The following is a 27,567-nucleotide window of genomic DNA, read 5'->3' on the forward strand; positions in this document are numbered from 1 at the left end:
AGATAATCCCACAAAGTAGCCGGAACCATGCCCCTTCATTTGCATACCACGCACCTTCATTTGCATACCACGCCCCTTCATTTGCATACCATACCCCTTAATTTGCATAAGCAAATCCCACAAAGTAGCCGGAACCACGCCCTTCATTAGCATAAACTGCAAAGTAAGTTAGCGAGAAAAGTCGCGAAATTCGTCAGAACAAATCCGAGACCATCACCGCAACCGGGTCGCGTCCCCGATCGCAGCCGTATAGGGTTTGGGCCAAACGGACATACGGTCGCGACAGTAGCCCTGCACGAAAGCCTCGAAATTTGCGACTTTGACGCGAAAGTCGCAGAACAAATCCGAGACCATCACCGCGGCCGGGTCGCGGCCCCGATCGCAGCCGTATAGGTTTCGCGCCAAACGGACATACGGCCGCGGCGGTAGCCTTGAACGAACGCCTACAAATTGCCGACTTTGACGCGCTACAACGCGCCAACGATAAAACATCACGGTCCGACGTTCGGATATGTCGGAGAGCCAGCCGAGACGAACGGTTAGGTGTCTCGGACGTACGCCTCCGACAGTCGTACAAAACGTCCTTCACTTTGGCTCTGTGCATGCAGACACGTCATAGACCCATAGACTCTAACAGCGTCCTGGCTGAAAAAGTGAAACGAGACCGCGCCTCCTAGACCCGAGGACGTTCTATAGATCCACGCGTGCGTCTCCGGGAGCTCTATAACATATCCGAAAATCAGCCCGGAAGGCCTCACCGTCGTGGCGTTCCAGTAAAGCAAAGTTTTTACGTTCACGCGTGCCTACGCCGACGATCGTAAGTCTGTTCGGGATGGGCCGAACACCTCTGCGATCGCGGCGACGAGCCGATCGTCATTATGGTCTGAGTTTTTTTCTGCGACCTCGGGAACCTCAAATCTGACCCGAGGCCTAGCATTGCAGTGTAGTTCCCTTTATCGGACACTTGTAAGAGTCCCACAAAATCGAGACCAACGCCATTTTATTCGCCATGGCCTGAATATGGATATTCGGGGGTGTTACATATTTAAAAAAATATCTATCACTTAATTTTTAAGGCATTTGGCCCAAAGGTCACCGTGGCAGTCTTTCGGCTGACCTTTGACCTTTGCAAACGTCGTGGAAATTTGAGACCGGTTCCATTGGATTCGACATGTCCTGAATATGGATATTGGAGGTTCTTACATATTTTTAAAAATATATATCACCCCGTTTTTTAAAGAATTTGGCCCAAAGGGTCACCGTTGCAGTCTTTTTGCTGACCATTGACCTTTGCAAACGTCCTGGAAAGTCGAGACCGGCCCCATTGAATTCGGTTCTAAATATGAATAAAATGTCTCGTTTGCGAAGAATAGGGTTAGGGAACATGTTTTAAAGGTGTGTTTTGTCTGTTTTCACTTCTGTGGAGAGAGGGGAGAAAGGAGTGGAGAGGAGGGAGAGAAGAGGCAGCCTTTTTGCTGACCATTGACCTTTGCAAATGGCGTGGAGAGCCCAGACTGACGCCATTGGATTCTACACGCTCTAAATATCAATAAAATGTCTCGTTTGCGAAGAATAGGCTTAGGGAACATGTTTTAAAGGTTTGTTTTGTCTGTTTTCACTTTTGTGGAGGAGAGGAGAGGAGGGCCTCTCCGCTCACTGGCCATGTAATATCTATATCTGGCCACAGATGGGCTGTGGCGCTGTTCTGAAATCCACTGCCATTTGACTGTATTTTATTTGACTCTCGTTTCTCTGACTTCCTGTGTGTGTGTGTGTGTGTGTGTGTGTGTGTGTGTGTCGTCTCGTTCATCTGTTTACTTTACTTATTCACAGCTAAGAATCACATCAAGGTCTGTGAAACAGTGAATGAATAGCTGACTCTGTCGCGATTTTGGCTTTTTAAGTTGTTTATGTTTTTGGAGGAGATTAATGCCCTGGATTATATGTTTTCGTGACACACATGGAGTCCCGAGAGGCAGCAGAAAGTGACAGGTACGGGTCGTCCCTGTGATTAAACGTGATTCTGTTCTTTGGCTATATAGAAGTGTCTATTTGTACATCTCTAAATGTTTTGATGAATTGAACAAGGTGGACCCTCTTGTAAACAAGTGTAATGCTTAATTGGGTCGTCCAGAGAGAGAGAGAGAGAGAGAGAGAGAGAGAGAGAGAGAGAGAGAGAGAGAGAGAGAGAGAGAGAGAGAGAGAGAGAGAGAGAGAGAGAGAGAGAGAGAGAGAGAGAGAGAGAGAGAGAGAGAGAGAGAGAGAGAGAGAGAGAGAGAGAGAGAGAGAGAGAGAGAGAGAGAGAGAGAGAGAGAGCGCAGCCGTGCCACACTCGGGGAATCATTTGATTAGTTGATTTGACCCCCCCGATCCAACCCGTTGAGGCTGAGTGCCAAGCAGGGAGGCATTATGTCCCATTTTTACAGTATTTGGTATGACCCCGGCCGTGGATGGAACCCCTGACCTCCCCAGTTTCAGGGCGGACACTCTAACCACACAAGGCCACTGAACTGACAGCAGACATCAGATTAGTGACGGAAGGGAAGGAATGGCTTTCATGAAACATTGATGAGGCGTAACGGATCACCTCCCAGACTAGGGAGACAGAGAGAGAGAGAGAGAGAGAGAGAGAGACGGAGGGAGAGAGAGACGGAGAGAGGGAGATTGAGTGTGTGTGACGGACAGGATAGGTGCCGGGGAGGGGAGAGAGAGAGGTAATGGATTAGGAAACCATATGTTTCCTCTCTGAAACCCCGCGCTGTGACGTTTGTGTGTGTGTGTGTGTGTGTGTGCCTGCGTGTGTTACTAATAGTTGTCTCCGCAAGTATATGAGAAATAGACGTTTTGATGAACCATTTTACTGGTCCTCACAAGAAAAATGGTTGTTGTTTTTTGGTTGGGGGGAAAAAGAGATATTTACAATCAGGAAAAGATTCATGTTGAGGTTAGGATCAGGATTAGACATTCAGATGTAAGGTTAGGGGTTTTGGTGTTTTAAACATTATGTTATAATTTAGCTATTGAAAAATAGCAGATCTACAAGCTCATAGAGCGCCACTCGGTGGCGCGCTATGAGCTTGTGTGCGTGTGCTTGTGTGCGTGTGCGTGTGCGTGTGCTTGCGAATGCGAATGCGTGTGTGCAGTCTGTCGGATCAGGAGCTGCTGTTCTCAGTGCAGTTCGGAGGTCTGGACTCTGGCTTCAACAGCGTGGACAGTGGAAACAAGAGATGGTCTGGGAACGAGGTATTTGGTCCTACTGACAATACACTTAGAAATAAGTTTAGGCATAGTTTTACTGAGGTTAATTTTAGGAATAGTTTAGGTTTTTGCACTGTTTTTACTGAGGTTAAGATTAGGAATAAGGTTAGGTTTAGACATAGTTTTACTGAGGTTACGTTTAGGAATAAGGTTAGGTTTAGACATAGCTTTACTGAGGTTAAGTTTAGGAATAAGGTTAGGTTTAGGCATAGTTTTACTGAGGTTAAGTTTAGGAATAACTTCAATAAGGTTAGGTTTAGGCATAGCTTTACTGAGGTTAAGTTTAGGAATAACTTCAATAAGGTTAGGTTTAGACATAGCTTTACTGAGGTTAAGTTTAGGAATAACTTCAATAAGGTTAGGTTTAGGCATAGCTTTACTGAGGTTAAGTTTAGGAATAAGGTTAGGTTTAGGCATAGTGGGCTGAGCGCTTACGGCGGCTGTACGCCCGAGGCAACTGTGTTTTAAGGCGAGCGTCGGGACCGGGTATCCCTTTTAATGACTCACATCCACACTAGAGCCCAGCCGATGCCAGATATTACTTATACAGTGAGCTTCTGATGTGATAACGTGTGTGTGTGTGTGTGTGTGTGTGTGTGTGTGTGTGTGTGTGTGTGTGTGTGTGTGTGTGTGTGTGTGTGTGTGTGTGTGTGTGTGTGTGTGTGTGTGTGTGTGTGTGTGTGTGTGTGTGTGTGTGTGTGTGTGTGATTGAGACATTCTGCATAGTGAGTACTTTTGGAACTTTAAGTACATTTTGATACCAATACATTTGTACTTTCCCTCAAAGTACATTTTGAATTCCAGACTTGTACTTGTAATAGAGTATTTCTACAATGCAGTATTGATACTTTTACTTAAAGACAGAGTGCCGTGATCCCCCCAAAAAAAGAAAACGGGTCTATTAATTATTTGGAGGAAGATTTTTTTTGGCCACACCCACCAGTTCATTTAGTATAGAGAGTATGCGCGTGACATCATCATCAAACCCGGAAGTTATCCAGGAATGCCTACCAACTTTACCAAGTGGCAAAAAACGACTTGCTGGCCTTGATAGCCCATATATCCAAACAGAAACGTCCTATCTGATTGCATTAAACAACGTTAAACAATGTTAAACTCACTTTGCATGTTGCTTTGCCACTGGCTTTGCCACTCGATGTGCCATTCACTTTAAGCATGCGCATACTCTCTATACCTGGTTTTCACCTTAGCACCACCCACCTGAACTTAAGCCTCGCCCACAGATGTGTGTTGTATGATAAGAGCGAGCGGGTTAGGGGATGATTTTAGTGTGTCACTAAAATGGTGTATTTTCGATTAATCCTTTTGACCCGAAGGCTTTCAGCTTTCAGTGAAGACATTTTAATATTTATAACCACACCTGAGGGGGCTATAGAGCGTCGCAGTCCCGCCCCCTACCATGGACCAGGAAATGAATCCCAATGCATTTTCCTCATAGGCATTTCGAAAAGTATTTATTTAAAGACTGTTACGCCGCGGACAAAGCCAACTCGAGTCGTGACAACTCATGACAACACAAACAATATTTTGGACCAAACAAATAATTACAAAGAAGAAAAACAACAAAAAGTGTTGTAACCTGCCGTTTTTTCTTCTTTCTAATTATTTGTTCGGCCCAAAAAATTGTGTTTGTTGTCATGATTTGTCACGACTCGAGTTGGCTTTGTCCGCGGCGTAAATGTCTTTAAATAAATACTTTCTGAAATGTCTATGAGGAAAATGAACGGAGAATCATTTCCTGGTCCAGGGTAGGGGGCGGGACTGCGACGCTCTATTAGACTCATGTCAACTCCATAGACACATACAAAACACCTGGGGGTCTATTAGAGTCATGTTAACTCCATAGACACATACAAAACACCTGGCGGTCTATTAGACTCATGTCAACTCCATAGACACATACAAAACACCTGGGGGTCTATTAGAGTCATGTTAACTCCATAGACACATACAAAACACCTGGGGGTCTATTAGAGTCATGTTAACTCCATAGACACATACAAAACACCTGGGGGTCTATTAGAGTCATGTCAACTCCATAGACACATACAAAACACCTGGGGGTCTATTAGACTCATGTCAACTCCATAGACACATACAAAACACCTGGGGGTCTATTAGACTCATGTCAACTCCATAGACACATACAAAAAACCTGGGGGTCTATTAGACTCATGTCAACTCCATAGACACATACAAAACACCTGGGGGTCTATTAGAGTCATGTCAACTCCATAGACGCATACTAAACAGAAAAAGTAAAAAACTATGGCACATATTTAAGTAAATAAAGCAGGAAAAGGGCGCACACCAGTGTTGGTGAGGTGCTGGCCTAAGGTAGTAAATAAGTACAAATGAGAAAAGGCCGCACACACATAGCCACAATGCTGTATATTTATTGAGAAGAATCCAACGTTTCGACCTTTCGGCCTTCTTCAGGGAATTTAAGTAAAACAAAAAATGTGAGTATGTTTTCCACCACCGTGTACCGAGCCAAGCTCAGTCACTCCCACAGTGAGAAAAGACCCACAATGCAACACCTTATCACTTCTTCACTGTCCACTGGACACCTCGTATAGTCCGAAACCCATCGCCTCTGAGGAAACGGAACCAACATGTCCTTGAATAGTGACAATAGCCAAGATCTACAAGCTCACAACGCATGGTGATGTAGAGCTGCTATTTTCACTACTTTTACTTCATGCCTCTTGCATTCAGGTGACCAAAAAGATACAAGGTTTCTACCGGCTAAAAACCTCTCTCTCTCTCTCTCTCTCTCTCTCTCTCTCTCTCTCTCTCTCTCTCTCGTTATGCAAGGTCATAGTTAGTGTGTGACAGGCTGGGAAAAGTCAACACATTGTGGTTCCCATTGCTCACTGTGTGTGTATCAGACACTCACCCTTTAACGAGAGGAGGAAACCCATTCACTGCTGTTTGGACAAAGCGCTCCATTCTCCACGTACTCAAACGTTTTTTTTACTTAAGTAAAAGTATCAATACCGCAATGTAGAAACAATCTGTTACAGGTAAAAGTGCAGAATTCAACATGTAATTGAGTAGAGGTACTGAAGTATTGGCTTCAAAATGTACTTCATCCATCCATCTTCCACCGCTTATCTGTAGTCTGGTCGCGGGGGCAACAGCTCCACCCCAAAAACCCCCGAAATGCATAGAAAACTGTATTTTACCACAGTTATACCTATAACACACAATCATCTATCATCCATACATTTTATTTCTTTCTTTTTCTTTAGTTGTGAGCCACAAGATGTGTATCTTGTACAGGGCTTATATTAAGCAAGTAAGCATCAATAATAACATCAGTTGTCTGCTTTTCTGTGAAAGCCCTAACAAATGCTTCCTTAACATATTTGGATTTGACCAGAAAGATAACGCCATAAATTACACAGTGATTTCAACACTTGTCAGTCACTTGGCATAGGCTATAGCAGCGCACAGCAATGCCAGCATGCATGCATTGTCAGGGAGCGTGTGAGATACACGACACAAACGTTAGCACATTTTTGTTTTATTTGTGTTTCTTGTTGAGCCTCGTTGTGTCAGACTGGTGCAGATCGGTTTTAACCCATTTTGGGCGGGAACCCCTTTTGGTGTTAAGCATTATGTTATGCTTTAGCTATTGAAAAATAGCAGATCTACAAGCTCTAAGCGTAATTTATTTTGCTTTGTATTCTGTACTCTTGAGTCTTGCCCCCCCCCCCCCCCCCCCCGCCCTCAAGTCTAATTTCCTCCTGGGGGGGAGGAGGGCATTTTCAGACCGGGGGAGATGGGAGAGGGAGGGGCTGTTCAGCTCTGAGCAGGGCACTATGGAGACGCGCACGTTGTAGGAGGGACGCATGCATGTAGTTAGTAGCGTAGTGTTTCAAATAGTAAGTAATATAAGCACTTTAATTTGAAATATCATTGAAATTTGGGATTTTTGCATGCCATCATGTTTGGTGAGGCAGTCAGGGCATTTAGGGGGGCATTGCCCCTTCCGTGCCCATGCCTATATCTGGGCCCTGGAGTATGAACGAAGATTGCTCGGTAGACAGAGAGCTTTGCCTTCTGGCTCAACTCTCTTTTCGTCACAAAAGTGAGGTACAGCGACTGCGATGCCGCCCCTTCCGCTCCGATTCCCCGGCTGATCTCCTTCTCCGTCCTCCCCTCACTCGGGAGTTCAAAATGTACTTGAAGCACCAAAAGTAAAGTGCTCGTTGAGCAGAATGTTCTGAAAAAGAATCAAGTTTATTAATAATTATAGTATAGAGTAAAAGGAAAATATTTGTCTCTGAGATGGACTGAGGTAAAAGTATTGGAAATTGGAAATACTCAAGTAAATTACAAATACCTCAAAATTGTACTTAAGTACAGTACTTAAAGGCATATTCAGTGATTTGACTTAATTCAAATATCACTTTTTTTTTCTGGATAATCCTCCCTACTATAGAGTGTGCTGACCATATAAGGAGTTCCTCCCTGTCCCCATTGAGCCCCTGGGGTAAAAAAAAAACCCTAGTTTCAGTTTTGGTGGCGGGTGGCAAAGCCTTCATCCAATCAGGATGAGAGGGGCCTTCCTCCAATCATGATCGAGTGGGGGCGGGCCTTGGTGCACATGCTGTTGGCCTGTTGCACTTCCCCCCCACTGTAGAGCGTGCATGTGCACATTTTGTTACCGGGGCGGACTGGGTGGTTTTCCAAATCACCCAAATCACTGAATGCTCCTTTAAGTAAATAGACGTTCCACCACTGCATACTGGGATATCCCTGGTCTCTGCAGACACGAGGAACAGATATCTATTGACATTGTTACACGTCTCCCAAGAACCAAGCCTCCTGTTTTCATTTCAGCTTCGCACGCACGCACGCACGCACGCACGCACGCACACGCACACACAGGTTTTTAATCTAGCAGTGTTTTCTCCCAACTGTTTGAGAGACAGAGTGTGTGGGAGTGGGAGAGATAGCAGGAACTGACGATGAAGCGAGGTTTGCCAACTACGAGATATCTCGTAGTTTAATTGACACCCGTTATCTGACAACTATACGAGATATCTCCTAGATATCGCGTTATATCAATTATGAAACCGGTGTTGCGCGGTGTTTACGTTCACTGGTGTCGGGGAGGTCACCAGGACTCTAGATGCACCTCGGAGGCAGACATCTCTCCTGTCCAGGGGGAGAGTAGAGAGAGTGACGACATAAAACGTATGGATTGTAGCTTTAACCCATTTTGGGCGGGAACCCCTTTTGTTTGGTGTTTTAAACATTATGTTTTAATTTAGCTATTGAAAAATAGCAGATCTGCAAGCTCGTAGCGCGCCACCGAGTGGCGCGCTACGAGCTTGTAGATCTGCTATTTTTGAAAAATCATGAAAACATTTATTTCAGAAAACTGAAAGGATTTAGAAGAAACTTTCAAGGTCAGGCCTAAATGGGTTAACTATATATTGGCTCAAGACCAGGGGTCATCAACGGACAAATCAGCAGACAAATGTAATGTTCTTATTTCATAAGGGTCCATTTGGATCCATTTTGAACACTCTCAGAGTTACAGACCTGTCATTCAGGGCTAGCTCTTTGCGTGTTTCTGGTAACATTGTTATCCACTCATTTAGTAAAATGTCCACCACAAAGCCAGCATGGCGATGAGCCCTGCTCAGGACTGACTGGTGCTGACATCCCTCCTGGAGGGTTGTTTGTTCCACAGCGTTTAGTAGAAACAGAACTGGCTTGGCTCCAGTGTTGTTTTTGCCAGCAAATTTTGATTTTAGTTTCAGTCATAGTCTCTTCAATAGTTTTAATTTGGTTTCAGTCACATTTTAGTCACCCCGAATGTTTTAGTGTTAGTCTAGTTTTAGTCGACTAAATATCATAAGATTTTTGTCGACTAAAACTACAGGTGATTTAGTCGACTAAAATGTATTTTGGCGGGCCCTGATGCCGTCGAAATGACTGATTTTACATTTGCTGAAAATAGCCGATCTACAAGCTCACAACGCCTCGCAGCGCGACGCGTTGTGAGCTTGTAGATCGTTGTGAGCTTGTAGATCTACAAGCTCACAACGCGTCACGCTGCGACGCGCTGTGAGCTTGTAGATCTGCTATTTTCAGCATGCAACCAAGTGTAAAATTACTTACACTGGATCTCTTGTCCACTAGTCCCTTCCTGACATTTTAGTCTAGTTTTTATCTGTCGACGAAATTGTCAGTATATTTAGTCTTAGTTTTAGTCGCCGTAGCTTATTTTTCATGTAGTTTCCATTTAGTTTTCATCAGTGAAAAAAGGTAGTCGTCTTAGTTTTAGTCGACGAAAACGACACTGGTTGGCTCCCACGGGGTGCATGTGTTTGGTCCAACACACTAACAGTCCTACAGTCATGAGACACCTTATCCAAAACCCCACCCTGAACCTATAACCTCACAGGGAGCCACAAGGTTTGTTTTAACCTGCCACGGGTTAGTTTTAACCTGCCACACGTGTCGGGAGCCACGGGCGAGTTTTAACCGGCCACGGGTTAGTTGTAACCGGCAGTGCATGTCGGGAGCGACGGTGTTGTCGAACTAATGCCTGTCGGACTGTTAGTACGTCTAACCAACATACTGGTATGCACCCCGGCTCCCCACAGCGTCTGAGTGCTTGCTACCAAGCTACGGGTGCCTGACACAGTGCCCTGCCCAGCCTCATCCTTCTCTCTCTCTCTCTGAACTTGTCGGTCTAGTGCCCTTCGTGGCATTCTTGTCACCATCACCTGAAACGCCCTGAAGGCCCCGGACGACTGGTTGAGAACCACTGGGGGTTAAGCAACACAATGTAAAGGAGCCAAGAACAATGACAGCGTCACAGCTGGAAGAGAAAGTCCAATTTATTAATGTACCGAAACAGGAAATGTGCAGAAAATGTGATTCTGCTCAAATGTGCTCAGAACACAATGAGCCTTGTCTCTCCAGACATCAGTCAAATGCACCCTGTTGGTTTTGTCTGGGTCTGTTTTAGCTCCAAGGCTCCTAGTCCCCCATGATCTCTCTCTCTCTCTCTCTGCTGTCTGTGTTTATCCCTGTCTCCGTTTGTCAACTCAATTCGTGATGCTTTTTTGGCATGACATGACATGTCATCGTGACAATAGTGGTTTGTTTTTTACAGCGTGGGTTTACGGCAAGAGTCTGTCTGTCTGTCTGTCTGTCTGTCTGTCTGTCTGTCTGTCTGTCTGTCTGTCTGTCTGTCCAGAGATAATTTCACAAACCACTGGACAGATGGCCGTCAGTCTTTGTATGCACACTGCCAGTAGGACACATGAAGTTTTATACTTTTTTATACTTTTTTAAGATATTTTTTATGGCTTTTTTGCCTTTATTTGATAGGGTACAGTAATGTGACAGGAAAGGGGGGGAGAGATGGGGGGGAAGACATGCGGCAAAGGCTGAAGGGGCCGAACCCGAAGCACGCCGTCAGGCGGAAGTTTTATACTTTTTAAATATTTAAATGTAAATAACAGATCTACAAGCTCAAAAGGCGTCAAATCTGATGTTCTTTTTTTTTTCTTTGTTATGACCGCATTTCAATACGGAAAGCATTGCAATTTGCACTTTTAAACACTTAAGTAGCTTTAAAAGCACTCAAGTACTACTTTGACGGAGCAACTTAACACTTGTAGTTGAGTAATATCTGAGCAGGAGTATCTATACTCAATTCTGTACTAGGGATGCACCGTTATTGAAATGTTGGCCCATATGATATGATATAGTACTTTATTGTGAGTTCACACTGAAATTTGTCTTGCGACACAGCAGCCAAGTATGCAGAACACATATACGTACACACATTTGACATAACACAAAGAACAAGACAATTTACATACATAAAGACATGAAGACAAGAGCAATATCCACTGCTTAGATTATCCTGTGGCTACTACGACTCTTGATTAAGCCTCAAGGTCGACTGGTGGACAAAGGACCTCTTTAGTCTGACCTTATTGTATGCTGGTACACCATATCTCCTTCCTGAAGGTAGCAACCTATACTCTCCATACAACACATGCTTAGTATTAGAGGTGATATTCCTTGCTAACCTTAGGATGCTGTTATCATACGTGGATGTATAAAGTTTCTGAAGTTGTTGTCCAACAATCTTTGAACAAATGTTCAGTTGTTGCAGCATTTGTGACGAACATAAACAGCTTGAATGTAGTATTTTAATTAAAAGATGTCCCAACGTTTGAAAGCTTCCCCATAAACACTGATAGAATGTGCAGCCTTCGTCACAAAAGGCTTTTCATTTATTTTTCAACATAGTTATTATAAAATTGAATATCTGGTAAAACCAGTGTATTCTTTTGATATCGACCCGGTACCGATATTGCATTTTAAGGCCAATATCGGAGAATACTGATGTGACGACCGATTAATTGCCCATCGATCGCTATTCTATACTCAAGTACTTTGGGGTTGAGTACTTTGACCACCACTGACGTCTTGTGTCCCCATGTTCTTGCCTCTGTGTGTGTGTGTGTGTGTGTGTGTGTGTGTGTGTGTGTGTGTGTGTGTGTGTGTGTGTGTGTGTGTGTGTGTGTGTGTGTGTGTGTGTGTGTGTGTGTGTGTGTGTGTGTGTGTGTGTGTGTGTGTGTGTGTGTGTGTGTGTGTGTGTGTGTGTATCCTATAGGAGCAGTCTACACGTGGAACTGGGACCCCCACAGTCTTCATCATCCTCCCCCTCCCCTGCGTCTCCCCCCTGCGTCTCTCCCTCTGGCCCCTCCCCTGACCCCCCCAGCCCCTCCCTGGAGGAGAGGAGGAGACCTGGATCTCTGCTTCTCTGGCAGGAGAGAGAGAGACAACAGTAAGTATGAGAGAGAGAGAGATCATACTATTATGCCAGTCATTGCTGGGTTAAATTCTGGGGTAAATAAGCAACAAACAAAAATCCCGGCATGTTAACAGCATGAACAAGCACCTTTCTATTCACCGATAAAGCAGTGCGACATGGTTCGCTGACGGCATGACCGTCAACCGTTTGTTTTCGTGTAGAAGCATGCAGCGGCAGCTGCGCGACCACGGCGATTGCGTGACAAAATGGGACCGGTGCCAGTTCGGGAAAAATAGATTAATAGACCAGTCATTCCCCAATAGTGAGGGGAACATTCAGACCCTTCTGATCCCCAATTTGTTTTCCCCTAAAAAAGAATATCTATAGTAATATCTGATCTACAAGCTCACTCACTAGTGAGGTTTGGTTAAAATAACATTTGTATTCATGAATTCAAATAAGTTTAAGTTCAAGTTAAAATAAGTTTTAACCCATTTTGACCTGAGATCGGATTCTAAAAATGTCTTCTACATCCTGACAGTTTTCTGAAAAAGCTATGTTTCCATGTCAGTCGTTCTTCGATTTTTCAAAAATAGCAGACCTACAAGCTCGTAGCGCGCCACTCGGTGGCGCGCTATGAGCTTGTAGATCTGCTATTTTTCAATAGCTAAAGCATAACATAATGCTAACGCCCAAAGGGGTTCCCACTCAAAATGGGTAAACTCGTATTAACAAGGGCGTTTCATAAAACATGTTGACGGTGCTATATTTCAGTAGTCAACAACAGTCCTGTGTATTACCGTGCAGTATAACCACATCTTTTTTTTCTTTTTTGGTACAGCTTACTGAAGTCCTCCTCGTCCAAAACAGGAAGTCACGTGACTGCGGCGCCACAGGCAGGAAGTTGCTCAGGGTGAGTAGAAACGTCCCCCCCCCCCCAATAAAATAAAATTTGTACTGCTACTGAGTGAATGTCCTCTGATTCTGATATGTTTTTTTGTTTTTTGTTTTTTTGCATTTCCTGGAGTCGTATCATCATATCAATTTACAATTTGGGCATTTAGCAGACGCTCTTAATCCAGAGCGACTGGCAGTAATCAAGAACAACACATGGTAATACATCAAATACATAAAAACAGCCTCGACAACTCAAATTATTTAATTTAGATAGCATATTATGTACACATAGCACTCTATTCGACACCGTAAATCAAAATGTAGTATTCGCCAATATTGTTTTAAATATATTTTATGTTTTTTATCTTTGCTTTTCTACAGCAGACATGCAGCTGTTGTTGTTAGTTCTCCAACTTAAGTACTAATCCATTCCTGGTTGATTGTTTTCATATAATATACTGTAGGCCTACTGTACGTGGGTCGCCGCCAATGTAGGTGCGGTGGCAACATATTCAAGAAAGATTTTCTTAGGAAAAAAGCATGCGTCATACGCTCAATGGGCTGTACAACTACAGTGTGTAAATACGTTACTTACAATTGGTGCAGTTTCGAAAATAGCAGCGAGGCATTGTGGACTTGTTAACTTTGATTCTGAACAGCTGCTGTGAATTCCGGCCAATCAGATCGGCAGCTGCGCAGCCAGCGCTCTGCCCATAGTTAACCCTTCACTCGCTGGTTGTTTCAGAACACGGTGTTGTAATGCTTGATTGGATGAAAGAAAAATATTTTACCGCCGAATAATCGACTAATTTCAAATATTATGGTATTGGAGTCGACTACCAAAAATCACGTGATTAATGGCCTACAATTTACAATGTAGGCATTTAGCAGACGCTCTTAATCCAGAGCGACTTACATTAAGCAATAACAAAAAGCATGGCATACATCACATACATAAAAAGTAGTTATCATGAAACATGCGTAAGCTAAGAACGTAACAGTCGAGTATCTATATCATGAAACTATATGTAAACTATACATACTATACTATATTATATATTATACATATGTACTATAAAGTGCTATTCACTACATAAAATGCAAGTTCTAGTGTGGCCTACTACTCTATAGTGTATTTTATAGTTTCACTGTACAGATATTCTACTGTTTGGATGTCAGGTTCTTAGCTTGCTTTGCGATGATCCTTGATGACTATTTCTATGTATTTGATGTGTTACCATGTGTTGTTCTTGCTCACTGTAAGTCACTCTGGATTTAGAGTGTCTGATAAAATGCCAACGTTGTAAATTGAGAAGGGAGAGGTTTTGTAGTGTAATAATAATGTCATTAGTCAACTTGTGATGCTTTGTCTCCCCCTAGTGGCGGCTCACCAGAGAACACCCACTCCTCCCACAATGGCCTCAGACACAGATGTGCGGTGGGTTTTTGTGATTGTACAATTCAACGGTGTCGCCTCCTTTATTATATTATCTTCATGTACTGACACGAGACTTCACAATAAAGGTTATGCACGCGACATCATCATTGTACCCGGAATAATGCGGGAACGCCTACTGGAGTGGCAACAAACTACTTTCTGGCCTTGACAGCCCATACATCCACACAGAAAAGTCCTATCTGATTGACAGCCCATACATCCACACAGAAAAGTCCTATCTGATTGACAGCCCATTCATCCACACAGAAAAGTCCTATCTGATTGACAGCCCATACATCCACACAGAAAAGTCCTATCTGATTGACAGCCCATACATCCACACAGAAAAGTCCTATCTGATTGCAATAAAGGACGTCACTTTGCCACTCACGTTATGCATAGCACTGTAGCACTTGCCGTAGCACTTGCCCTAGCCTTGACGACCTTACAGGAGTATGCAAAGGCTCAACTTATGTCAGTTAGATAACGTACACACAGTGTACGTGTCGCAGTACGCGTTGAGCTTGTAGATCGGCTATTTTTGCTACGACAGTATATGTGGCCCTGAGTGTGGAAATATAGTGGCCCTCTCACCCTTCAAAGTTGCCCTATTTCATTTGTCTCTCCATCAACAGAGTGCAGACCAGATGTCTGCTGTGGTTCCTGCAGCACCCGTCCAACGCTCTGTCAGCAGAACAGGTACAACTAGGGCTGTAACAAAGTACTTGTGCGTTACATTTTAGCAATTTTATGAAGAAAAAAAATGATTTCGTTACTTTTCTGTTCAATATCTCTATTCTCTACGTCTATAGATAAAATGTGTGTATTCTGTGTTCATGTCAAGGTACTGGTTTGTCCATAATGTGTTCAAATATAATGTCCATGTATTTGCCAGAGACACACTTTTTTTTACATATTTATATCCTGCACTATCCGCATGTTTCACACAGATTTAATTTCTTTACCAAATAGTTACTGTAAACTATAGTTTTTTTTTAAATCATTGAATCGTATCACCATAATGAACCAATATCGTCCTTGTATCGTATCGTCGTCCGTGTATCGTGATACGTATCGTTACACCCCTAGGTACAACGCACACACGCGCGCACACACACACACACACACACACACACACACACACACACACACACACACACACACACACACACACACACACACACACACACACATGCACGCGTCCGCGCGCACAGCGGTTTAATAAAAAACAACTGAAAGCTGGAGTTGAAGTAATAAGTAAGTTTGTGTGTGTGTGTGTGTGTGCGCGTGTGCGTGTGTGCGCGTCTCAGACATGCCATCGTCTCCCCAGACGTCCTCTCCTCCCGGTCAGGCCCAGAAACCCAACAGCTTCCTGTTCAGGACGTCGTCGCGCAACAGTTTCAAGAGTACAGGTACACACTTAAAGCAGACATAACATGCATTTTAAAGGCATATTCATAGTTTTAGGTGATACGGTCACCATCTATTCATACTCCAGCTTTAGGTGATAAGGTGACCACCCTATTCATACTCCAGTTTTAGGTGATAAGGCCACCATCTATTCATACTCCAGTTTTAGGTGATAAGGTCACCATCTATTCATACTCCAGTTTTAGGTGATAAGGTGACCACCCTATTCATACTCCAGTTTTAGGTGATAAGGTGACCACCCTATTCATACTCCAGTTTTAGGTGATAAGGTGACCACCCCATTCATACTCCAGTTTTAGGTGATAAGGTCACCATCTATTCATACTCCAGTTTTAGGTGATAAGGTGACCACCCTATTCATACTCCAGTTTTAGGTGATAAGGTGACCACCCCATTCATACTCCAGTTTTAGGTGATAAGGCCACCATCTATTCATACTCCAGCTTTAGGTGATAAGGTGACCACCCTATTCATACTGCAGTTTTAGGTGATAAGGTGACCACCATCTATTCATACATCTATTCATACTACTTAACCCATTTAGGCCTGACGTCAACATTTTTAAAAAAAAGTCTTCTTAATCCTGACAGTTTTCTGAAAAACCTTATGTTTCTGTATCAGTTAGCTATTGAAAAATCGTAGAAATGCGGCACACATCTTTGGATATATATTCTTTCAGAGCGAACGTTTTTTTTATTTCGACGTCAGGCCTAAATGGGTTAAAAGTGGTGGAGTCAGTGAGTCCAGAACCACGCTGATACTGACTCTATGTTGTCTCCTCAGGTTCTGGTCACAGCCTGGTGGAGTCCGGACGCAGTGAGTCCAGAACCACACTGCGCTCCCCAAAGGAAGACAGGCCAGACGTCATTCAGCTACGCAAGGTAGCATAAAGAAAATGTCCAACAAGTGTCCCACTATGAGTCGCCCATGCAGTGTTGATTTTGACAGCAATGTCGTTTTTTGTTTTGTTTTAGTCATAGTATTTTTTGAATCAAATTTAATGTACTGGTAGTTTTTGTCATATTTTAGTCAACTGAAAAGTTTTAGTTTTAGTCTAGTCTGTCGACTAAATATCTTAAGATTTTAGTCGAGTAAATCTACTGTTCTGACTCGAAAATCCTTTTTTAGTTATTTCTCATACACAAATCCAGTATTTTCTTTCTCTTTTAAGAAATTCTTCTTTTCAATACACAGTAGCAAACTGAAAAACATTTTTTTTCTTTTAAATCGATTATCTTACAAAGATTGTGTAGTTCTCTTCTCTTCTCTCCTCTCCTCTCCTCTCCTCTCCTCTCCTCTCCTCTCCTCTCCTCTCCTCTCCTCCCGTCCCCTCTCCTCCCCTCCCCTCCGTCCCCTCCCCTCCCCTCCCCTCCTCTCCTCTCCTCTTCTCTTCTCTTCTCTTCTCATCACGATTGAAATTGCGGTTTAATCACGATTTTAAATTATCACCGGTTTGAATCGATTTTAATCGATGTACGATATACCGTTATACATGCCTACATGGTTGCGCCCCTAGAGATGATTGACCCTCCCGTCTCCTCCTCTTCTGTATTCGGTCCAGACTCTGGAGTGTCGTCTGAAGGTGTCGTTACCAGAGGACCTGGGAGAGGCCTTGTCCAACGGGACCGTCCTGTGTCAGCTGGTCAACCAGATACGACCGCGATCCGTGCAAATCATCCACATCCCCTCCCCCGCTGTGGTCAGTACTAGTGTTGTAGTACTCGAGTCCGGTCTCGGTCTCGTCCATCATTTGACTCGGTCTTGACCCATTTTGACCTGAGATCAGATTCTAAAAATGTCTTCTACATCCTGACAGTTTTCTGAAAAAGCCATGTTTCTATGTCAGTGGTTCTTCGATTTTTCAAAAATAGCAGACCTACAAGCTCGTAGCGCGCCACTCGGTGGCGCGCTATGAGCTTGTAGATCTGCTATTTTTCAATAGCTAAAGCATAACATAATGCTAACACCAAAAGGGGTTCCCGCGTCACTACAATTCAATGAAATAAATGTATTATACCCATATTGTGCACTGCGGTCGCTTGCAACTTTATGCAACTGACTTGCATGGCAAATCATTGGTGTGGTTTGTTTGGGCCTTGGTCTCATGTGTTCATTTATTTTGCTGTCCCCCCCACCCTACCCCACAGCCAAAATTGAGCTCGGCCAAGTGCAGACTAAACGTGGAGAACTTCATCTCCGCCTGTCGCAGGCTGGGCGTCCCCGAGGTGAGTTCACTCCTGCCTCGTCAGCGCCCCCTTTTTTGCTTTTGTCTCGAGCTTTACAAAACAATCGCCAATTCAGCCAGTGTTTTGACCACTTTTAGCGCCGATACATAGATGGCAAAAATGAGCAGATCTACAAGCTTCACATTGCAACGTGAGCTTATAGTTCCACTTGAGTGTTTGCTGTTTTTGAAATAAAAGATACCAAAAGCAAGATTAATAATAATCAATTTCCCAGGCTAAAGTGGTTAAAAACGAGTTCACGTGTCAAATGTCTTTTTTCTTTGTGCTTCATGAATATTCATGTCCGTTTTGCTCCGCAACTATGTTTTATCGCACTGGTTCCCAAACTCTTCAGCTCGAGACCCTAAGGAGAAATTTGACGTTTGCCCCCCGGGACCCAAACTAGTAAAAACAGCAGATCTACAAGCTCACAGCGTGGCGCTTTGCGGCGCGTTGTGAGCTATTTTCACTACTTCTTAAACATTCTAAGTTATGGAATTCCTTAGATTTTCATGAAATTACAAAAAAGAAAATACATTGAATTTTGATATAATATTATTCATGGGAACGTTTATTGAAAAAAGGTTTTGGAAATAACAATTGAAACAAAAACGCATAGGAAACAAAAAATAAAAGGGACCTCCATAGCAATGTGTCGGCGACCCGCCCGAGCACCCCTCCCTCCCCGCTGTTTGGGAACCAGTGTGTTTTTGTCATCGTGTGTCTAAATCTGCTCTGTTTTCTCCTTGTTGCTCCTCCTCCTCCCTGTACCTACGTTTGTATCTCCCTCCTCCCCCCCGCCTCCTCCATGCCTCCCTGCTCCTTCTCCTGCTCCCCCCGCCCCTCCCCGCCCTGCCCCCCTCCCTGCTCCCTCCCTGCCTACCTACCCCCTGCCTCAGACGGAGGTGTGTGCGTGCTCCGACGTCTTCCTGTGCAAGACGTCCGCCGTGCAGCGCTGTGTGTCCGCCCTGCTGGAGGCGGTCTCTGCTGCCCCCAAGAGGCTGGAGGAGGAGGAGGAGGAGGAGACCTCCCCCCCCCTCCGCCGCGGCGCCTCCCAGCACTCCTCGCCGCCTTCTCCTTCCTCCTTCTCGTCTTCTTCTTCTCCGCTGCTATCCACAGACTTCCTGCTCGTCTACGTGGCGGCCATGACACTGCTCTACGTGCTCTACTGTTACGTCCTCGGATAGAGGAGACTCCAACCCCCCCGTTCGTTACCTCCTCGGATAGTGGAGACCCCCCCCTCGCTCTCTCTCTCTTTCTCTCTCTCCGTCCCGCACGAAACGTAAAGACGACGGCGTGATGTCGTCGCCACGATCAAAATACCACTTTTGTGTCGTCGCGTGAACGATTTGAACCCCCGGCGTCCCTATTCTCGGGAGAACGTCTGCCAAAAAATAGCCGGTCTACAAGCTCGCAGCGCGTTGCGACGCGAGCTTGAAATAAGAGAGAACCAAATGCGCTCTTTTTACAGGTCCGTTTTATCAAGTATAAAAGGGTTTAAGTGGAGCTGAATTCGCGGCACAATAAAAGCTTAATTCATCCTAGCGTATGACGGAGGACAATTCAAAATTCCACGATACGATTATCGCAAGCGGGTTTTTTTTAACGACATACACTAATAATAGCGATCATCGACCCGTCCCGAGGAATGTGAGACACAAAGCCTTACTGCTCCCCCTACTGGCCACCGGGGACACTGCTGCTGCTGCTCACAACGCGTGCGTGTGCGCCGCTGACGAGGTACTCTCGTTGTTGTGCATAATGTCTGTGATGACCCGGAGATCAAATAGCATTGCATCACTTAATGCACACACGCACGCACACACACACACACACACACACGCACGCACTCACGCGACACAGCTGCAAACCCCACCAGAGCCATGTGAAACCCCATTTACACTTCTTCGTAGGACGGTGACACACGCCCCCCAAAATAGCTGATCTATAAACTCACCGATGGACTGTTTTAACCGTTTTCCACCCACCAAATGGCACATATAAGCTACTGCATTTTTCCCTCCTGGGGGGGGGGGGGGGGGGGGGGGGGGGTTGTGGGGGTGTTGTGTTATTGTTAAACATCCACATTAACAAGAAGTTCTCCACAAAAATGAGGACATAGAAGAATTGTTATTTTGATGAACGTTTGCCTGTTAGCTCTCCTAATGGTACCAACATCAAAACAGCATGGACCATGTTCTGTAGTTTTGGGTCTGAGAGGCTAAATGTCATCAAATGGTGGTTCCGTGGCTCAAAATGCAGAAATGGACCTTGATATGAAAAGGGTTGAAAACCACTGGTCTAGTTAACAGACGTGAAGTCCACATACATAACCAGCCCTACAGTGTGATGAGGAAGCCATTTCCGGGGGAACGGTTCCAAATGTGATGGAACCCATTCCTGGTTCCTCAATGTTGGATCCGGTTCCGAATCCCAACCCTAGTCGGACAGCGAGCAGGTAAAAAACCCCTTGAGCGCGAGAACAGAGGACAACATTACGGATAACTTTCCCCCCTTTTCCCCAAACACACAGACCTGCCTGCCTTAGCTTTAGCTTTATACTCGTCAATGCACAGCACGATTTTACTCTCCCCCCCCCCCCCCCCCCCCCCGACCCGACCCGTGGATCACAGGGGAATGAACTAAAGAAAGAAAAAACGCTGGGTTTACGTTGAACCAGACAGAACTGTGAATGTGATCTTTGAGCCTCTGCGAAAAGTTCGCCTTAAAAACGTGGAGCGTTTTTCAGAGACCTGTGGCGGCTGAAAGGGTTAAGGCCCTATTTATACATGCTAGTCACACGTACGCGCACGGTGTCTTGTCGCATGCCGAAAAAAGGCGGCCTTCAAAGCCCCGTGAGCTTGTAGATCGGCTATTTCTTTCCAGAGCGCGACACCGTGTGCGCAGTAATGTAAAAGGAAATCTTTCGGGTTGTACGTAAGCCGCTTTAAAGCAGATGAGAGACAGAAAGATGACACAGTGCCTCTTTAACCCGGATGGATTGAACCACTCACAGAAAGTGTTTGTGTGCGCGTGTGTGTGTGCTTTGTTTTATATATAGAGAGAGAAACAGTATGTTACTACAATGTTAACTGTTGGCCAGCGGAGGGCAGCATTGTCACATGTGTTGTCGGCCTCATGGTTTTTCCTAAATGGAAGGTACAGAAAATCTTTTCTAAGCTTGTGTGTACACTTTTTTTTCCTTTTTTCTTTTTAGCTCGTTTTATGGCCCACCAAAGTTTTTTTTTTTTTTTTTGCTTCATGTCTATGTATAAATGTAAACAACTGATTTTAAATTATTTTTTGTTTTTCCTTTACTAACTTATTTTGTTTTACCGTATGTCCAGTCTTGTTTTTTTTTGTTTGTTTGTTTTTTGTCCTGCTGCAGTGCTTGGTGCAAAGGCCAGAGGCATTGGGGAATTAACTTTAAACCAACAGTTGTTAATTGACTCCTAAACCCTTTTTGGATCAAAGGGGTCAGTTTTTCTAAAACTGCACACAGGTAGACTAGCTGGCTCGACCAATAGTCGTTATCGTTTAGAGCTGGAAAGACATGGGAGCTCTTAAAAGGTTTCTCTTTGTGTGTGCACGTGTGTGTGCACGTGTGTGCGTACACGCGCATGTGTGCGTGTCTGTGCGTGCGTGCGTGAGTGTGTGTGTTGTCAGATAATGTAACAATTGGAGGCTGGGGTTTCCTCTGCACTTTGCACCAACCTGCTCGCCGTCTCGCTTTATGACGTCTGAGGAGAATTGACGGCTGATTTATACGTTGTTTTGCGAGAAAAAGAAAACAGCCGATCTACAAGCTGACTATGCGTCAGCAGCGAGGACCAACTAATGTTACTATTAGAGTTATAATAACCCATTTTGACCTGAGATCAGATTCTAAAAATGTCTTCTACATCCTGACAGTTTTCTGAAAAAGCTATGTTTCCATGTCAGTCGTTCTTCGATTTTTCAAAAATAGCAGACCTACAAGCTCGTAGCGCGCCACTCGGTGGCGCGCTATGAGCTTGTAGATCTGCTATTTTTCAATAGCTAAAGCATAACATAATGCTAACGCCAAAAGGGGTTCCCGCCCCAAAATGGGATAATATAATCTTCGACATGTAGGACGCCGTCTTCACAAAGGCAGACACGAAGTCCAGTTGGATGTCGTGTCTTTGTAACTCTTCCTCAACTGTTCTGAGCTATACCTTCAGTCTCTGGGGATGTATAGGCTCTGTGTGCAACACCTCGTCTGCACAGGCAACGAGCGAGCGCTCTGACGGCGATATAGTGCGGAAAAACTGTCCTAATATGGAGCGTCAGCCATTGCGTTGCGACGTAGCCTGAACCAAGGACAGTCTAAGAAGGATGAGACGCGAAGACCGTACGGGCGACGCCATGTTGCTTTGGAAGGAAAAAAACATGCGCAGTTGAGACCAAGGAAGCTGAACGCGGAAGTGTTGGCTGCATATAGCCCATTGCGCATGTTTTTTTCCTTCCAAAGCAACATGGCGTCGCCCGTACGGTCTTCGCGTCTCATCCTTCTTAGACTGTCCTTGGCCTGAACCAATCAAATATAACCAGTAAATAGTAGTGTGTAGATCTCAACCAATACAAAAAGAAACTGTTTCTATATCAGTGGTTCTCAACTATTTCATGTCAAGGACCCCAAAAATGTTCCCCCCCGACCCCCATCAGAAACAAATTGCTCCAGGGACGCCCCCAGAAGCAAAGATTTGAGTTTAAAACGTCCATTGGCAAAGAATATAATTTATTCAAAGACACATTTTCACGATAAAAAAAAAAAAAATCAGATCTACACCCGAGGGCCGCTCTACGAGCTTGTAGATCATAGAGTTATCATATATCTAGAGAGCCCGCCTGCACTTCCAGTTTTGACCACTAACATCAACGTTGCCCGGCCCGTTCTGGGGGCTTTGTTGTAGATCTGCTATTTTTCAACGGCTTAAATTTAAATTAATGATTAAAAGTGTTTAACCCATTTTGGGGCGGGAACCCCTGTTGGTGTTTTAAGCACTATGTTATACTTTAGCTATTGGAAAATAGCAGATCTACAAGCTCATAGCGCGGCACCGAGTGCCGCGCTACGAGCTTTTAGGTCTGCTATTTTCTAAAAATCGTGAAAATGTGGCCCAAAATCTTTGAATATATATTCTTTCAGAGCGAACAGTTTTTAACTCAAATCTTTGCTTCCCTTCCATCCCTGAAACAACATATTTTCAGATGGGGGGGGGGGTCCGTGGCCAATTACATATATTTTTGGGCGTCCTTGACATGAAATATTGAGAACCACTGATACAGAAACATGAGGCCCGAGTGGCGCGCTACGAGCTTGTAGGTCTGGAGGATTTAGAAGATTTTTTAAAATGTTTGAGGTCAGGCCTAAATGGGTTAATATCAATTTATTACGGTGGTCAACGGTGTCCTGTATATGCGCTCATATAACACTCCGGTCATGCAACGCTGCTCCACACCAACGTATCTATCATACTAATCTAATCTAAATCCGTCGTGCGATGCTGCCTCGCAAAAACAACGTATAAACCCAGCATTTACAAGTCGGAACCAGACCTCGGAAACCGCCCAGAGCACTGCTTTATTCTCACGTTGTCATGTCTTCTTTTAAACGGGCTTCTATTTTTTTTATATAACCCCCCCCTCCAAAAACTCAAAAAGCACGTGACTTTTAAGGCCCGGTTCTTGCGAGCGAGGTTATCTGTAGTCACAGAACTTATAGCGGCTTCTAGAAGGTTTCAGAACCCGTAAGAGAGCCAACTAATGTCGCCCAGAAGAGCCAATCGATTGGTTAAAAAAAAAAAAAAAAATTTATATCCCAACTAAGATCGTTTCTTGATTGGATTACATTTAATATTTTAATTTAATGTGGGATTTCCACAGCTATGCCGTCGCGTAGAGAGAACCCCTGAACTCTGTCTCACAAACGAAAATTAAACTTTGTAAACGTTTTAAATCAAAAGAGTTTTATTATTTTTTAAAAACACACACTACTACACCACAAACCACTGGCTTATATTCTTGACCGATGTTCGCAGCACACAAATACTGTTTGTATTTTGTAATATTTATACGATACCCGATGTATTTAATGAGAATGAGAATTCCGGAGTTTATACAGATCTATATGTAAAGTTTTTTCTCTCTCTCTCTCTCTCTCTCTCTCTCTTGCTGTAAAGAAATTATTAAAAAAAGGATGTTTGACCGTAGACTGTGTTTATGTGATCTGTGTGTTTACGATACGATGCGATAAGATACGATACAACTTTATTGTCAGCTTACACTGAAATTTGCTTTGCGTCCATGACGTCACCGTTCAAGAAACAGACAAGCCATAGACGTACATTACAGAATGGTAGACATTACAGGACAAAAATCACAGAAACAATCAGGAAACGAGAACATATCCACTGGTTTAGCGATTTTGGTTTAGAAGCAAGACAGACTTATGTACAAATGAGTTCTTTAGTCTGTTTTTCTTACGTGTTTGTACATAAAATGTATAGTATGCAACTTTGCCCTTTTGTTCTGTGGCCCTGTTGAGCAGCCTACAAGCCCATTCACACTGAGATAGTGCTCCGTGTGAACTATAACATTAAAATTATAACTTACAATTAAATATATAGTATAGTTGCACCGGTCAGTTCATACGGGTGTTTTTTTGGTCTATCAAAATAGACAGTAGAGCCATGTTTCTGAGAGTTAAACAACACCACAACATGCGTGCTTTTTTTTTTTTTTTTTAAGCATTGACCACACTCCTCCAGTGCTGCTGGTACAGAGGGAAATGATATGATGGGTAAAATGTGCGTTTTTATTTTGTTATGGGGGTGCCGAAGGGAAAGGTTACACACAATGCCTTTTACGCTTGACTGTGCACTTAACGTTTATTGTTGTCCAAGCAGCCTCCGCCAGCTGTGCTCCCCCTGCTCTGCGCTTGTTGTGTCTCCCCATGGCTCTCTCTGTCTCCCTCTCTCGTGCTTTTGTTTTTACAAACAGCCCTTTTGCCACGTTTATGAACCCATGTGTGAAGAAAGCTATTGGTAAGATTGGCTTCTTTTGATTTCACTAACTAGCTACAGGTGTGCCATTCCAACTCTGCACGCTTTCCTGAAACATTCCTGAAGGTTTTCTGAAAATGCATCTCTTCCCTGCAGGTTTTATTCACTGAGTGATTAGCCTAATGCTAATTGTACTGTTTTGCTACTGAAATTTGAAAAGTGTCCAGCAGAGGAACTATCTATTCAGGGAATCTGAATATAACCCATATAGGTTTTGACGTCGAAATAAATAAAAAGTCTTCTGAAAGAATATTATTATATTCAAATATTTGTGCCACATTTTCACGATTTTTCAAAAATAGCAGACCTACAATAGATCAATAGACAGTAGATCTGCTATTTTAGCTAAAGTATAACATAATGCTTAGTTAAAACACCAAAAGGGGTTCCCGTCCAGAATGGGATAATTAGCATATAGGCTATCAACAATCTACTGAATTGCCAATGGCAGAACATGTGCAGTTCTCAAATGGCACATCAGTAACTGTGCTTAGTAGTTTACTTTAGATATGTGGTTTTGATTTTTGAACTAGCTCTGGTCCATCATGGCATTAGGAGTCAACTGGACCAGAGCTATAGTTTCCAACGCGACCTGTAGCTCTATGCGTACACTCTGTTAGTTTTCAGGATTTCAAATTTGAACGCGGCAGATCTCACAAGCTCTGTAGGCCAACGCGTTTCGAGCTTGTGGAGGGACACTTCACCCTTTTTGCAAAACAATATACAGTGGGGTCCCATATCTTTCTTCCTCAGTCTCAAAGTGACATTTATCAGAACCCAGAGGTACCTCTGTTAGACACACCCACAGACCCACCCCCAGATTCTCTCTGTTATTGGCTGGGTTTCACATGAACACATGTGGTGTAAGGGCCGATTCATACTCCTATTTTAGAGCCGAATAAAAGTGGGTTGGGCTCTGTAGAGCCGACAATGTGACGTCATTTGAGGTTCGGGGGGGGGGGGGGGGGGGGCGGGGACCGTCCTAAAGTCGGCTCTTCGGTGCTACTGAGAATTTCTGACGAGCCGAAATCATTTAGGCACTACAGCGGTAAAATAGGACGTATGAACCGGTCCTAAGACTTGTAGACTTTTTGTATTTGCTGTCAGTATATTTAGTCATATTAATTGTAGTCATCTTAGCTTACAGTTGGAGGCCATCGATATTGTCCTTTTCTTTTTGCTGAGGTTTGCGTGATCTGCGCAAAAGGACAGTTAACCCATTTTGGGCGGGAACCCCTTTTGGTGTTTTAAACATTGTTATAATTTTAGCTATTGAAAAATAGCAGATCTACAAGCTCATAGCGCGCCACCGAGTGGCGCGCTACGAGCTTGTAGGTCTGCTATTTTTGAAAAATCGTGAAAATATTTATTTCAGAAAACTGGAGGATTTAGAAGGATTTTTTTAAGTTTTGAGGTCAGGCCTAAATGGGTCAAATGATAAGGGACAATATCGGTGGCACCCAACTGTAGGTTATATTTAGTTTTTGGCAGTGTTTTAGTCGACAAAAAAATCAACACTGGCTTCTCCCTGTCTGTCGTCACCTTCATGCTGCTGTGGTTGCCATGGTGATGGTCTCTGCATGCTCTTAATGTATACATGGTGGTCCCCAACATCAGGTCCGGGACCCCCCTGGTGGCCTCGGACCCTATACAACCCTACAAACCAGTGGTTCCTAAAGTGCGGTCCGGGGACCCCCAGGGGTCCTTGAGGGAGTTCCAGGGGCTCCCCAGATAAATGATAGTTTGGAACCAAATGGACCCTTATGGGTCTGTAACTCTGAGAGTGTACAAATGGAACCAAATGAGGTCCATTTGGTTCCATTTGTACACTCAGAGTTAAATTAACATTGGTTTTACAATATAAATTGCGGGTCCCCCAGAGATAGAAATGCCATCAAATGGGGGTCCGTAGACTAATGCAGGTCAAACTATCTCACAACGGGTAAGGGCTAGTATATATAATCACGAGAAAAAAGAATAATAATCTGGATTGTTTTGAGACCGATTTCGATATGCTAACGATGATATTGTGCATCTCTAGTATGGCGCCCTGAGGCGCTCAACCATATGGGGTTGAAGTGTGTGTCTGTGCTGCACGACGTCCCGTTTCCTCTGCATGTCACATGACGTCTGACTCCTCCGCCCCACCAGGAGGCGCTGTGCCCCGCCCAGCTCATCCTAGAGGAAGAGGGTCTTTGTCGATTGGCCCAGACGGTGGATGCTCTGGTGGAAGCCCCACCCCCGACGCCACGCCGGACTTCCCGCCAGGACTCCTCCTCCTCCTCCCGCTAGGACTCCTCCTCCTCCTCCCGCCAGGACTCCTCCTCCTCCTCCATCAGACCGGCTCCGCCCACCAACGGGATCCCGTCGTAGTTCCCGTCGACGTTGTTAATGGAGAAAGAGGGCCTT

The 27,567-nt window shown here is 44.2% G+C and overlaps 1 protein-coding gene across 1 annotated transcript; it reads left to right on the plus strand.

The window, feature by feature from the left end:
* The first annotated feature begins 1,863 nt into the window (after positions 1–1,863).
* On the plus strand, positions 1,864–19,800 carry LOC306913675 (leucine-rich repeat and calponin homology domain-containing protein 4-like). The gene is made up of 11 exons (XM_079490483.1): positions 1,864–1,992; positions 3,144–3,243; positions 11,942–12,115; positions 12,924–12,995; positions 14,360–14,417; positions 15,053–15,116; positions 15,728–15,829; positions 16,632–16,729; positions 17,410–17,547; positions 17,996–18,073; positions 18,973–19,800. The coding sequence occupies exons 6-11, from the start codon at positions 15,065–15,067 to the stop codon at positions 19,258–19,260; spliced, it is 756 nt and encodes a 251-aa protein (XP_079346609.1). The 5' UTR covers positions 1,864–1,992; positions 3,144–3,243; positions 11,942–12,115; positions 12,924–12,995; positions 14,360–14,417; positions 15,053–15,064; the 3' UTR covers positions 19,261–19,800.
* The last annotated feature ends 7,767 nt before the right edge of the window (positions 19,801–27,567 follow it).

This window comes from Electrona antarctica, assembly GCF_951216825.1.
Source record: "Electrona antarctica genome assembly, chromosome: 21".
Classification (NCBI taxonomy): Eukaryota; Metazoa; Chordata; class Actinopteri; order Myctophiformes; family Myctophidae; genus Electrona; species Electrona antarctica.